Genomic DNA, 14,933 nt, shown 5'->3' with positions numbered 1-14,933 from the left:
TATTTAGGCACTACAGTTTAGTCACTAGGGGTTAACTATACATTTGCATTTGCTGAACTTGTTTTTGAAAAGTGGGAGAGAGAGCAAAAGTACAAGATAGAAATATTTTACATTTATAAATAGGTACATGGCAGTGAAAAGAACACACCTGTGTTGGAGGAAGCTCAATTCTGCCCGATACAAGTCATTAACATTCTCAACTGTTAGAGACCTCAAAAGTTCTTATCATTGCTTCTAAACCCGCTCTGGTAAAGCTGACTTTATCTTCTCAACCTGTGGGCATTCAGTCTTGGCTACTTCTGGACTCTCATTTACATAGTCACAGCAGCTTAGAAGGAAGGCCCCTTACTTCAATATTGCTTGATATTAGCAGAATCTATCTGAAGACTAAAGGTGTGTCATCAATAAATAGAGTCCAGCCAAGACGGAGAGCATCAAAGTAAAATTAAGTCCACGAGACCACAGTAATAGAATATCAATATTCTTCCATTTATTCCCAATCTTCTGTCTTCTTGCCCTTGATTTAACAATCTAAGATGTCACAAATCCCCAATTTTCCCTTCTAACTTACTAAAGACTTGACATTCCTTAGTTTCAGTGACAGCCACTCACAGTCCCGTCCAGGCCAATGACTCAAATTCAGAGATTTGTCTGGCTGTAAGAAATTCCAGAGATAGATCACCTAATACAGGCACATCTCTTCATAGGAGGAAACTAAGGCACAGGGATTTTATGGCACCTGCTTCTAGTAGCAAACTTAGAGCCAGAGACTTAGTAAAGTAATAACTTGGAGAGGTTTTCTAAATCATATAAAATTAAATGTATTTATACCAGTAACTCTCAACACTCTGTATCTCATATCTCCCTAATCATTTACCTAAGAATTACATACCACGTTGATAATAAATTATTTAGAGCTATATACCATGATTATAATAAGGGTAACACAACTTTCTAGGAACATTTATATATTTACAGACATTTTGTGAATGTAAATTATACTTTGTATAATGTCTTACTAGAAAAACACTGTCAGAATGCAAATATTTTAACAAAAAAGCTGTTATTTTATTAAAGCTTGAGTTCTACCCTTGGTTTTCAAGAGATAAGATAACCAAAATAGCTTCGCAAAAGTTATGCATGCTTAAAATGCTATCTTGCCTTTACCCGAATCCATGAAACTAAGCAATATTATGCTACAAACCAGTCTTCTCATCAAAACAAATACTGTGCTGAGCAAGAAAGATGCTCCTAAAATGCTGTGGACCAGCTTTGATATGAATCCAGTAGATTCTGACTGCTAACAGGCCAAAACACCAATCCTGGTATATAATCTTCTCAGCAAATTAAGCCTTCCAAAGCTGACATTTGCTATCGCTACTATTTTGTCAAAGAAAATAATTCTGATCTTTTAAGTACCAGTGTACAATAATTTTTGGCCATCTCAAAATGCTCAGGGAAGCACTTACTGATCTAATAAGTCTTGTTTTGTCTTTAATGAGTACAATTTCAAGTGATCGTAAAAAGCCCACATACGGTCATTATAACCCTTGTTGTGCACAAGCTGTTCATCCAAAGGCATTTCTACTCTACACCATAAGCAGCATTAGATGTGACGAGAAAAATATTCATCTACCAAAATGTTCAGGCCAAGGTTATAGAAAATGAATAAAAAATTATGGTTACATATGGTCTTGGTTATACTGAGATGTTTTGATAGAGCAATAAGAGAGAATAACGTGCCTGTCCTCTCTGCTGGCTTTAGGTTCTGATCCTCAAAATATAATTAAAGCTGATCAGTCATTTAAGACACAGAACAACCACAGGCTCTGTTTCAGATACACTAGACTAGAACAGTGATTTGATTTTTTTTTCCAAAGTTTGCTCTGATTTTCCAGCAATTTAGATATTGTAGCACCTATTTTAATAATAGTAGCTAAAGTTTACTTAGCACTTACTGTGGTTTTGATACTGAGGCAAGCATCTTGCATATATTACTTCAATTAATTCCCTGAAAAATAATTTGCTCACTTAGGTAATAAATGGCAGAGCCAAGATTCAAACAGGAGCTGACAACAGAGCCCAGACTCCTATCCACTGGGCCTTATTGCCATTGTTCTAGGTAACTCGTAAACATTTGCTCTTTTCCTAAGAAGAAAGAGAAACATTATATCCCGCTAAGCTGTAAGCTTGAAGAGACCTGACAAATTTCAGATAATACACAAGTAAATTTTATAGTAACCAGTTTTCTAAAGCATGTATATAAGAATTAGCTCCTAATTATTTTAGAACTCTGAAAAACAGCAGAGATGACACATTGAAAGGGAGAGATTACAAAGGAACTGGTATTTTCATTATTGCTAAAATATGAGATTTCATATATTTGGTATATAAGTAAACTCTCTGAACTATAAAGTTAATTTTTGACATACATTTGCTTCTCTTTTCACGTTACATACTCAGCTTAATCATATGCACTGACCATATTCACTTCTTAAAAGCCAAATGCTCAGAAGATCTAATGATATGTGACCAGTGAACACTTTCATCAAAATATCTTCTAACACAATACATTAACATCTCAATATGTTTTGTCATATATATCAGTTTCTTTAATGTATATATTTCATAGTCATTAGCAAATGAAAAAGCAAAAAAGTTTCTTATTTAAATGAATGTACCATTTCAGAAAGGATAGATTTTGTATTGTTGCCTGAAAGTGATTTTAATTTTACCAAACACTACTTACACTTCTATAATGGTTCTGAGTAGTCCTCATTCAAGTACGTATAACATTGCTAGGGCACTGATATGAATGATACTCGGAAAAACTAAGGAGACGTAGCCACGGTTCCTACCTTGGTTAGATGAATGACTCCTTTAGAAGTAACTGAACAACCCATGAAGCCAACGTACTGAAGTTCAGGACAGTGCTCAGCAAATGCTTTCACCGATTGATCTGTCACCTAGGGAAGAGACATGAAGAAAGTCAAGGTGGCATTACAGTGAGTGGATTTAAGCATTTGGCTACTGCAAATTCCCTCTGCCTTACCTTGCATCATTAATATTTTCCTTTCCAATGGATCATCTGAATCCATATACAGACACGCTGCAATATGTCCTGTGGTTTTTTTTTTTTAAATCCTCCCTCAACCCCACATCCCTTTCTATCACCCCATGTTTGTTTACTTCTTCACAGAAAATGTCCCAGAGATGTCAACACTATCTACCTCCACTTCTTCGCATCTCTCTCAATAGATATGTACATATTTTATTGACATACACTTCACAAACTACAAAATTCACCCCTTCAAAAGGAACAGTTCACGTGGTTTTTAGCATATTCACAAGTTGTACAACCATCACCAATATCTAATTCCAGAACATGTTCCTTACCCCAAGAAGAAACACCATGCCCATTAGCAGTCACTCCCCTATTCCAACTCCAGCCTCCAGCCCCTGGCAACTTTCTGTCACTATGAATTTGCCTAGTCTGGACATCTTTTATAACTGAAATTGTACAATTGCTTCCTAAAGTGCAACAATGGTCTCTTTATAAGGTTTCTCCCTACAAGTGTTTCTTCCAAGAAATCTGGTTTTGTCCCTTACTGCTTCAAATTCCTCAGATTTGGATGGTGTGATGGTTAATTTTATGTGTCACCCTGACTACACCACGAGGCACCCAGATATTTGATTAAACATTATTCTGGGTATGTCTGAGGGTGTTTCTGGATGAGATTAACATTTAAAACAGTAGACTGTGTAAAGCAGATTGCTCTCCCCAAGGTGACCACTCAACCTTAGTCACATCCAATCCGTTGAAGGTCTGAATGGAACAAAAAGGTTGAGTGAAGGAAAATTTGCTCTCTCTCTCTCTCTCTCTTTCTCTCTCTCTGCCTTGTCTTCAAGTTGAGACACCAGTTTCCTACCTTTAGACTCAAACTTGGACTGGAACTTATAGGCTCTCCTGGTTCCTATGCATTCACACTCAGACTAGAAGCACACCATCAGCTTTCCTTGGTCTCCAGATTGCCGATTTGGGGACTTCTCAGCCTCCATAGTTACATGAGCCAATTCCTTACAATAATCTCTTTTACAAACACACACACACACACACACACACACACACACACACACACACCTCATACTAATTCCGATTCTCTGAAGAACCTTACCTAATGTTATACATATTAGAATCCCCTGAGGAGTTTAGTAAAATCTCAGAGCCAAAAGGGGTGTGGCCCAAGGATCTGTATTTTTAACAAGCCCCTAAGAGACTCTTAGGGATGTGAAAACTTGAGGCCCCAGAGCTGCAAAGAAGTTACACTGACAGCTTTTGGCATTTCTACATGGCCCTGCTTTAAACAAAGGGCAGATTGAAATTCCTTTTTTGTCTCCCTCAACCTCCAAAAACTTTCCATGTATAAAATTATCTTCTTATAATTGTGCTAACATTTTCTTCACTGTTCCACAAAGTTGTAGCTTATTAAAGAAGGTCCAAATATTCTCTATCATAGGCTTAATTTCAGATTCACTTTCTTCACAGTCAAGATGAAATCAACAAGTTAAACATCACTGTTAGTTTTTCAAATAGCAGTGACTTGCATCTCCTTTGCATTAAATTTAATATGGGTGACTCTTACTTTGTATCTTCCTTATCTATTCTGAATAGATATTGGAAAATAAACATATGTGGGTAGCATTAATTCTGAAACAACCCAAGAACATTTTCCTAAAATAATGAAACCAACAGCATCCATGGTACGTCTGATAAAAGATTAATTCTGCCCTCAAAAGTAAAGTATGCTTCAGCAGATTAAGAGTAAGGGTGCCATTGATAAATTAAAAATGGGCCTTCCTGACACTCAGCTTTCTAAAAACATTATGTTAACAAAGAATACTTAAGGCACTAAAACTGCCTGAAGCTTTAGTGAAAACAAACTTCTATTAAAAAGTGGGGTGGGCGGGGAAGATGAGAGAGAACAAAGGTTAAATAACTATGGCCATTTGGTTAAATAACCCTGCCTAATCTCACTCTAACATCAGGCCTCTCCTAGGTCCACCTTCAAAAGGGGGAAGAGGAATTCAGATAAGGATTAAGGACACAAGAAAGCTCAAGTCCAAGGGGTTAGAGCTTTCAGAGAGAAGAAAAAAAGGTATTAAAATGTGCTTGGTGGGTCTTTCTCTTTCAGCTCAAGGAATCAGAATAAGAGAGCTCGGAGGAGCCTCCAGCATCAACAGAGTCCTATAAGCCAAACAAGACCAGAGTAAGTCCTTGGAGTATAGAAACACTCTTAGTAGGCTTAGATGTGTTTCAGGAGACTTAATAAAAGGACTTAAACTTAAACAGTTGTGCAACCAACACCAGGATCCAGTTGTAGAACACTTGCATCGCACCACCCCCAAAATTCCCTTTATCCCTTATGCCCATATGTTCAATCACAGCTCCCACCGCTAGACAACCATGCTTTACACATCCATACCTGCCTTTTCTAGAAACTTCATATAGAGTTCTATCATAAGTAGTCTTTTGTATCTAGCTTCTTTCACTAGTGTAATGTTTTTGAGATTCATCCTTGGTGTTACATGTATAAATAGTTGGCTCATTTTATTGCTGAGTAGAATTGCACTGTAGGGCTATACTACATTTTGTTTATCTGTTTACTGGTTGATAAACATTTTAATTGTTTCCAGTTTGGAGCTTTGATAAATAATGCTTCTGTGATCATTCACATACAAGTCTTGGTATGGGCATTATGTTTCATTTCTCTTGTGTAAATATCTAGGAGTGGAATTACTAGTCATGTGATAAGTATAAGCTTAATTTTTCACACATTTTCAAAATCGGGTTGTTTTCTTCTTAAGTTGTAAGAGTTCTTTATATAACTTGAATACAAGTCCTCTATCAGATTCTTGTTTCACAAATATTCTCTTCCATTCTGTGCCTTGTCTTTTCATTTCCTTAACGGTGGTCTTAGCTCTAACATTTAGGTCTATGGTGCTCTTGGAGTTGATTTTTGTGAATAGTGTGAAGTAAGGTGAAAGGTTCATTTTTTTTTTTTTTTGCATATGAATTGCCCCAGTGCTATTTGTTGCAAAGACACCTGTAACGGTTTGATTTTGAAGGATCTTACTTACTCACAGACTGTGGGAAAAGCAGGCAGAAGAAAAGAATTCGTATGCAAAGAGAAATGTGGCTCAGGATTTGGAAAGTAGTATCGGAAAATCAGGGGGGAATGAGATCAGCTTGCAAAGCAGATTTTGATCTTTTAGTCAAAGCTGTGATGGAGATAAAGAGGATGAACCTCAGATTCAATAGGGTCATCTCTTCATATGACAGACGTAGAGAAGACCGTCTCCTTAAGCTGGCATTCTAAAAGCCAGCCTATACTTTTATAGCGGCATGAAAAGCATGCAAGTGCATTTAGTGTTACAAGGTGGAAAAGCCCTGGTGATAGGGAATGTCTATTGTGCCTTCAGAGTCACAAGAACCATGAAAAGCCTCAATAATATAAACACACACAAAGATTCCTGTAGAGCTTCCATTTGTGAACCTTAAGGGGGCCTTCTCTAGTTGCTAAACCCTAAGCAAATGAAAACCAGAAACACAGGGGGCAGAGGGAAAAGGAAAATGTTAGTTCTCATAAGCTCTTGAAAGCTGCACTCAGAAATCCTTTGAGGGTGGTTTCTTGGGAGATCAAATGTGGCTACAAGAGAGAAACCTCTCCAGGAGGTAGAAACAATAGGCCTAGAAAATTCTAAAACGGGGCAAATGTAATAGCCACTGTGTTTGAAGTGTTCATACATGACTAAACTATTCTGGGCTAGAAGAAAGAGAAAGAACAGAAGGTGAGCAGTACAGGGTCACTAATTTTGCTTGGAGAGTTATTGTTTACAAAATTTTTTTTGAATTGTTGAATCTAGGGATTCAGTCTCTGGACACAGCTCACTCTGTTGAGGTTTGGGGTACTAGTAGCTAAAGAGTTTAAGAGAGAGTAGATAATAAAATGGCTATATTTACTAAGGCCTTACTGTGTGCCAAGCTAAGTCCTCTCTATGCATCACAGGAGATGCTCATAATAGCCTCAAGAGGCAACATTCTCCCCATTTAACAGGTGACTAAAATAAGCCTATTAGAGATTGACTTCCCCAAAATCAAATCACTAGCAGGTGGCAAAGTGGGGCTTTAAACTTTGGTCTTTTAGGTTTTGAAACCCATGCCCTTTAACTTATACACACTAGGTTGTGATTCATTTCATGGTGCTAATTCCACTCAAAAGCAAATTTAAGGCCCTCCCTTTAGCCCCAGAGAAGTAAAGTGAAAAGGATCAAGGCACAGTAGGTCTAACTTTTTAAACAATTTTCTGAAGAGAAGTGCTTCCCTTGATTACTTTTTTCATCTCCTACAGGTAGACCAGGTGTGCTGCCAATGCCGTGATAGTCCTGTATATCCTGAGAACCCTCCCAAAAGAGGAAAGCATAGGAGAGGGCTGGAGTAGTCTAATTCAGAAGTGTTGAAGAAGCTGGATTAACGGTAGTGAATTATAAAACCACGTTAAGTAGAACCTGATAATCCAGGAAAGCGCTTTCACCTAAAAAGGATTAAAATTAAAGAATAAGAAAATAAGGATGGGAGAAGCTTTTACAAAAATTTCAGGATTCTAAATAAAGAGATGCAATTTATTCTTATTTTAAGACAAAGTTTTCTTGGAACATGGGAGGAGAGATCTATCTTTATCAGAGTAAGACTGAGTCAATGAAAAGGGTTTTGTAATCTGCACTGAAAGATTAACTTTTGGAAATGATGCTAGCATATCTGGGGAGGAAAGGAATTTGTAGTATTAACTCTAAAAAGGTAGAGCAATCTTTGGACATTTTTATACTGCTGGCATCAAAGAATTGTTCTGTGTAATCCTACATGAGTGTCCTAAATAATATAAAATTATTTAGTGACCTTGTTCAGAAAAAAATTTTCTCTAGACTTCACCCCAAACCTACTAATTCAGGACCCAGAAATATATACTTTTTTTTTTTTTTTTTTTTTTTTTGCTGTAGACAGGCCTCTCACTCTTGTGGCCTCTCCCGTTGTGGAGCACAGGCTCCGGATGCGCAGGCTCAGCAGCCATGGCTCACGGGCCCAGCCGCTCCGCAGCATGTGGGATCTTCCCGGACCAGGGCACGAACCGGTGTCCCCTGCATCGGCAGGCGGACTCTCAACCACTGCGCCACCAGGGAAGCCCCAGAAATATATACTTTTAATAAGTTCTCTTAAAGAGTCTTATGAAATCAATCCAGAAACAGTCCCATAACTAAATCTAACATTCACAACTAACTAGACCCTCCAAATATTAGTACTGAAGATGACCCTGGGTATACATGGGGCTATCTCTTTGCCATCTGTACTGATACCACAGACCACCATGGTCCAAGACATGTCCTCCTTCTCCTGGACATTTTCAATAGCTTGCACACTGGACCTCTTTCTGCCACTCTTGAGCCCGCAAATCTGTTCTCCACCCATCAAGCCACAGTGATCTTTTTAAGTGTGAATCTGATCGTGTCAGTCTGCCATTCAAAATGCTCCAATGGTACCAATTACACCAAGAATAAAATCCCAACTCCTCTATAACCTACCAGGCCCTGCGTAATCTGACTCCTCCCTAACTCTTCCACCTGTTTTCATCACCCCACCACCCCCTACCCTTGCTCACTAAGTGGTGGTCTCCCCACCTATCCCATTCACTGCGCTAAGCTCAGTGCTTGGCACAGGGCCTGGCACACAACAGGGGCTCCAAAATGAAAAGGAGTGAATGAATGAAGTCCTGTCTTGATGCATGTTAATGCCTTGTTTTCGATGTTGTGTGTGTGTGTGGTACGCGGGCCTCTCCCATTGCGGAGCACAGGCTCCGGACGCGCAGGATCAGTGGCCATGGCTCACAGGCCCAGCCACTCTGCGGCATGTGGGATCTTCCCAGACCGGGGCACGAACCCGTGTCCCCTGCATCAGCAGGCGGACTCTCAACCACTGCGCCACCAGGGAAGCCCAACAAGTCCTTTTTAATGCTAAGAAAATTTGATCTGTTGATCTTATTGGTTCCAAGTGCCACAAAGAAGCCATGGCTAAGAATGGGATATACAGCTTTCAAAGAAAGAAACAGCAGCACTTTGATTCTGGAGTGAACTGGAAAACGAATGGGAGGAAATTAGCAGGGTGACTACCTAATCTCACTTAGGACTTTAGGACCAATTCAAGGCCTTCTTTCCACCACCAAGGACAAAGAGCAACAGGGATCAAGGACATAGTGAGTCTACTTCCTAAAGAATTTTCCAGGAAGAATGCTAACCTCATTACTGAGCTTTATAACTGAAGGGCAAAAACATTTCCATGTGTTCCAGTTCAGCAAAATTCATCAGACTAGAAGAGTCGTATGTTTCTGGGCAGAAGTCAGCTGGAGTAGAGTTTGGTTGTCTAAGTATCCCCTATTGGTTTAGGAAAGCAGAAGAGAAGTGACCCCAGTTGTCAACGGCTAGAATCAGCAATACCTTCAAAACTGAAGAAAGCACATTTATAGTAAAGGGCTTATTTCACTCAGAGTTGCTCGGTCTCTTAAATCCCTTTAGTTCAACAAACATTTGAGTACCTACGATATGCACGATGCCTCATGTCAAGTACTAGTGCAGTATGAAGATGAGGTACAGAGAGCAGAGAGGAGACAGGTTGGGATATGAACAAGTATAGCTGCCACGACTACTAGCGAGATCCCTGGGAATATTTTAGCCTGTGTACTGCATCCCAGTCTAGTTTAGTTCAGTTTCCCAGGACCTTCTGACTAGATCTGAAACCAAGTTTGAAGAGGTGACTAGACTATGGAGGGTTGAAAGCCTGGCAGAATGGTTATGACTTGATATGGGAGGGAGGGAGGGAGGTAATCTATTTTATTGGTAACATGAGTAATATAGGGATTAAAAAACTGTAAGGTCTCCTTGAGTTCCGGCAGGCACATAATTGATGGAGCCATTCATTGAAGACTCTAACGGAAGGGTGATAAAGGGTAAGTTGTACTTCAAAACCCAGCAGGTGTACCCAGGACAAGCTACAGGGGTATTCTGGCCTCAGAGAGGCTGCCAGTGGACTATGGCTGCAGCAGGTCCCCGCCCCCACGTGAACAGCAGCATACCACACAGATGGGTACCTCAGTGAGGCCTAGGCACGTGCCAGAGTCGGAAAGCATCCACGTCTAACAACAGACAAAGAAGTACTATGTGAAGTACTGTGATGATAAAAGTCCCAAATGAAGAAATTTTACTTAGATACCAAGTAACCATACATTATACTTGTAGGAGCTTTAAAATGGAACACAAAATTTCTCCATTGCTTTAGTGGAGTCTTCAAACTCTATGAAAAAATTCTTTTTCATTTTCACCTTCCTTTGTTTTTCTGTATTATTTTTCACAGGGTGTAGTGTACACTTACAATTAATGCACTAGAAAGTCCCCTCCTTTGAAGTAGTATAACAAAAACACAAAACAAATTGGTACTGATCATATCAAAGGAAATAGCTAAATATGGAGACAAAACACTTGGTACAGATTCACTTTATAAATCATTTCATTAAGACCTTTTCACTATGCTCTTTATGTAATAAAATTTTCATATCGTTAGTAAATTTTAGAAAGAAATCTAAAATAATGTTATATAAACAGAAATAGTTTTCTTTTAAACTATGGTCAGACAACAATATTTACTGAGCAAATACTATGTGCCAAGCACTGTGTTACATACAATGATTAAGACAGGCTGCCCTTACAATCTAGTGAGAAGAGTAAATGTTAAACATTTATTACAAGTGTGATAAAGAAGATGTGGCACATATGTACAATGGAACATTACTCAGCCATAAAAAGGAACAAAATTAAGTGATTTGTAATGAAGTGGATGGACCTAGAGTCTGTCACACAGAGTGAAGTAAGTCAGAAAGAGAAAAACAAATACCGTATGCTAACGCACATATATGGAATCTAAAAAAACGGTACTGATGAACCTAGTGTCAGAGCAGGAATAAAGACGCAGACGTAGAGGACAGACTTGAGGATATGGTGGGGTTAGGGGAGGAGGGAGAGGAAGATGGAATGAAGTGAGAGAGTAGCACTGACATATATACACCACCAAATTTAAAATGGATAGCTAATGGGAAGCTGCTGTATAGCACAGGGAGATCAGCTCGATGCTTTGTGACCATCTAGAGGGGCAGGATAAGGAGGGTGGGTGGGAGGGAGGCTCAAGAGGGAGGGGATATGGGATATATGTATACATATAGCTGATTCACTTTGTTGTACAGCAGAAACTAACACAAGATTGTAAAGCAATTATATTCCAATAAAGATATAAGAAAAAACATTTATTATAGGTGTGATCACTAATATAATCATTTGCAGTAGTCAGTGAATTACTACTTTCTATATATATGCCATAATTACATAGTACATGTAGAAAGAAGACAAAAATATAACTAAAAATTATACTCAATTATTACAAATAAGATTTTTCTCAAACATTTTAAGCTATTGTATGCCTGATATCATTATACACCTGATATCATTTCAGTAGCAAGCTAGAATATGTATTGCTTTTATATATCATGAGAAAAATAAGGATTATTTAAGAACTCATATTTACTAATACAACTTTGACTTTTAATTAGCATGATACAACTATTCCATTAAGCAAATCAGAAGCACAAAACAGTAAAATGTTTTACCCTTTTATTATGAAAAATTCCAAAAATATAAAAAAGTAGAAAAAACAATACATACAACTCCATTCACCAATCACCTAGCTTCAACAGTTACTAACTCATGGCCAACCTTATTTCATTAATAGCCCCATCCACTTCTAAAACATCACATTTATCAGTAAATATTTCAGTATATCTCTAACAATAGGCTCTTTAAAAAATCAGAGCCATAATACCCTTATCATTCCAGCAAAAATGTTCATGTGAGACTTAATATGAAAAATGAACTATGTATAGTTTTATAGAGATAACAATCCAACACGGTAATTTAAAAATCTCATTAAAAATTTACCACAATTTTATAAAAACTGACCTTTTGTCAACAAAGGGCATTGAGATTCATAACTAATCATTTTCTAAAAGTCTAAAATTCCATTAGTGTCCAATGAGGATCTGATCATTTGATTGCTTATTTGACCTTGCCTGATTTTTGCTCATCCCGTCTTGCTTAATGTTAGTCTGGGTTTGGAAAAGTCAGATTGGCTGATAAAAAGAGATTTATAAGTTATGCATTAAAGTATTGTGAAAGGGAAAGACATTGGTCCAGAACTAATGGCATAGATATTTGTCCCTATTAAAAAGATCTATGGTAAGTTAGGTATGACTCAACCACTTTCCTTTAATATTTTGACCAAGTTTCTTTGACGAATACTGCTTTATTTTATTGAAATAATATTTGGGTAATGTAAATGAAACAGAACAATTAGTCTATTCTGCATCTGCTCATCCTTTAATTAATGAAAGGAGTAATCTAAGAAGAAATCTACTAACCTAACAGCCATAGTTGTATTCAGCAATAATATTTACAAAGCATTTTCTAGTACACATATACATCTGTCCACTCACCCAGTTAGATAAACGGGCAGGTGTAATTTCCATTTTACAAATGGAAGAAACAGAGAAGTTAAAGTAATCTGTACAGGGTTACATAGGAGCCCAGTACTCTTTTCATTAGAACATAATAATATACTTAAAGTACAACCAAAGAATCTATATGAGCACTAAATTTGAGACCTTAAACATAATTGATAATAAAGTAGTTGCTTCATAAAAATACAATTAATTCTTTGGTCACACCACAGAAAATATGTTTTAATTCTCTGAAAATAAAGCCTCTTCCATTCTGTCAAGCTTTATTTCATTCCTAAATAAAACTTTTAAATTAAGAGATATGGTTAGTTTGAGGATTCATTTCAAAGAGTATAAGGAGAAAATCATAAGAATATGACTGAAGGCTACATTAAATCCACCAGACAGATCACTTACCAAAATTTGATTGTGTGGATGTATCATGAGTTATGTAAGAAAACAGGAAAAAACAGAAGTAGGAAACACAACTCGAACTCTGAATCATCTAACTATGATTGAGGTTTCATCGCAAAGGGTGAAATGAACTTAAGTCCCAGAAGGCTAACACACAAAAAACAGGGGAAGCACTCTGAATAGCAGAAGAGCTAGTTAGTATTTCGAAAGGCACGCTAAGATTCACAAAGCAAGGGAAAAGCCACCATTATAAGGTAACTTAGACTTCCAAACCATCTGGGTTCTCTCCTTTTCTATATAATTGGGCATTCTCTGCTTCCTTCCCCAACCTCTGCCTGAATATCTCTTCCTCTCCAGGACATTTGCTGTCCTCTCCCCTTTCCTGTGTTTCCATCTGTCACCTTACCTCCTTTCTCTGGTTCTTCCCTTTCCTTTTCCTCATGTTTCTTCTGAATCTTTTATGCCCACTGTCACACCTTTCTTAACTGGCTGGTCATAATATGGAATGAAAGCATTTTAAATATAATTATTGTACTAATTTCAAATCAGTGATATTAAACTTTTTATTTATCTCAAAAAGAAATGTAAGATTATCTGACTGCATGAAATCACTGAACTCAGCCTGGGTTGCAATCCAGCTCCACATCTTACTAGCTTACTACCTTAAAGAAGTTATCTGTTTTCCAAAAAGTGTGAAAATGAGATAGAAACCTAATGGGGTTCTTGTGAGCATTCCAAGAGAATTCCCATGTGCTGGACACATACCATACAAAGTGCTTAATAAAGATTAGTCACTACTCAATGTATACACTTCCTTTCCCCAGTTCCATGGAGCTGTCACTTCAAACATTATTGTACAAAATTAACTTTTATTCCTATCATTATACTTGATAGAATATAAAGCAGCATTTAATGATAGTCTCTGTTATGATATGTCCCACCTACCTACCACTGGGCCATTAGAAATAGAAATGACAAAAAGAAAAGAAACAGAAATGACAATACATAAATTGTCTATTCTATACTTGTTCACCAGGCTGAAGTTATGTATCGATGGAAAAATGTTAAGTTAAATGAGACTTTCATTCAGTAAAATAAAAGTAAAAAGTTTAACTGTACGAAACAAGTTTACCTGTACTTTGTAATATATCTAAAATTATAGATAATAAAAGGAAGTAATCCAAATAACCTTATATTTCTAAGGGTATATTGATTCTACTTTTAATGTTCTCACTTGACAATACTCTAACAGCCCTTGGAGATGACAGTACCTTCCTACTGTTGTTAAAGCCTTTGGAAAGCACAACAAAGTATATACACCCAAACTGGGCTTTGTAATGCTCCTAAATATCCAACGTCTTAGATGATAAGTAGAATAGCAAAGTTTCTTACCTGTGATTATAAGGAATTTAACTCATCAATATATAATTAGTTTATTATAAGTATAATATTCTATAACCACAAAGAACCACCTCCTCCCTGGGAGGCTGATGCATAATTTGCAAAAAGAAAATACATACAAGCAAGAGCACGACCTTCAAAAAGTCACTTGTGCTTGTGAAAATATTTCAGATTAATATTTTAACAAGAGAAAAATGCTTCCCAGAATAAATAAAATCTAACCAAGGTATAAAGTCCTAACAATCCGTGTTTTAATCATAAGTGAGAGCCAATAATCACCTGTTTAAAAAAAGCATACGAACACCCTAATGTATGAATATAGAACATTTCTTACATATTCATGTTTCACATTCTTTAAACAAGAAAACTTATTATCAAAAAACAAAATCTAAAATTAGGTTATACATTTTTCATCATGTCAGACAAATGCATTCACAGCTCACTAAATGTTCGTTCTTACATTTCAAACAGCTT

General features: G+C 37.2%; 1 protein-coding gene across 1 annotated transcript in view; it reads right to left on the bottom strand.

Annotated features, from left to right (window-relative positions):
* The window catches only part of FBXL17 (F-box and leucine rich repeat protein 17), a 481,311-nt gene that overhangs the window by 332,380 nt on the left and 133,998 nt on the right, over window positions 1–14,933 (bottom strand). The window contains 1 exon segment of the mRNA XM_024743396.1: window positions 2,859–2,966. Within this exon segment, the coding sequence (XP_024599164.1) occupies window positions 2,859–2,966 (108 nt within the window).

Source organism: Neophocaena asiaeorientalis, unplaced genomic scaffold (genome assembly GCF_003031525.2).
Source record: "Neophocaena asiaeorientalis asiaeorientalis breed wild unplaced genomic scaffold, Neophocaena_asiaeorientalis_V1.1 scaffold26, whole genome shotgun sequence".
Lineage (NCBI taxonomy): Eukaryota > Metazoa > Chordata > Mammalia > Artiodactyla > Phocoenidae > Neophocaena > Neophocaena asiaeorientalis.
Note: the sequence above shows the minus strand (reverse complement) of the source record. Positions and strands in the feature narration are given on the sequence as shown.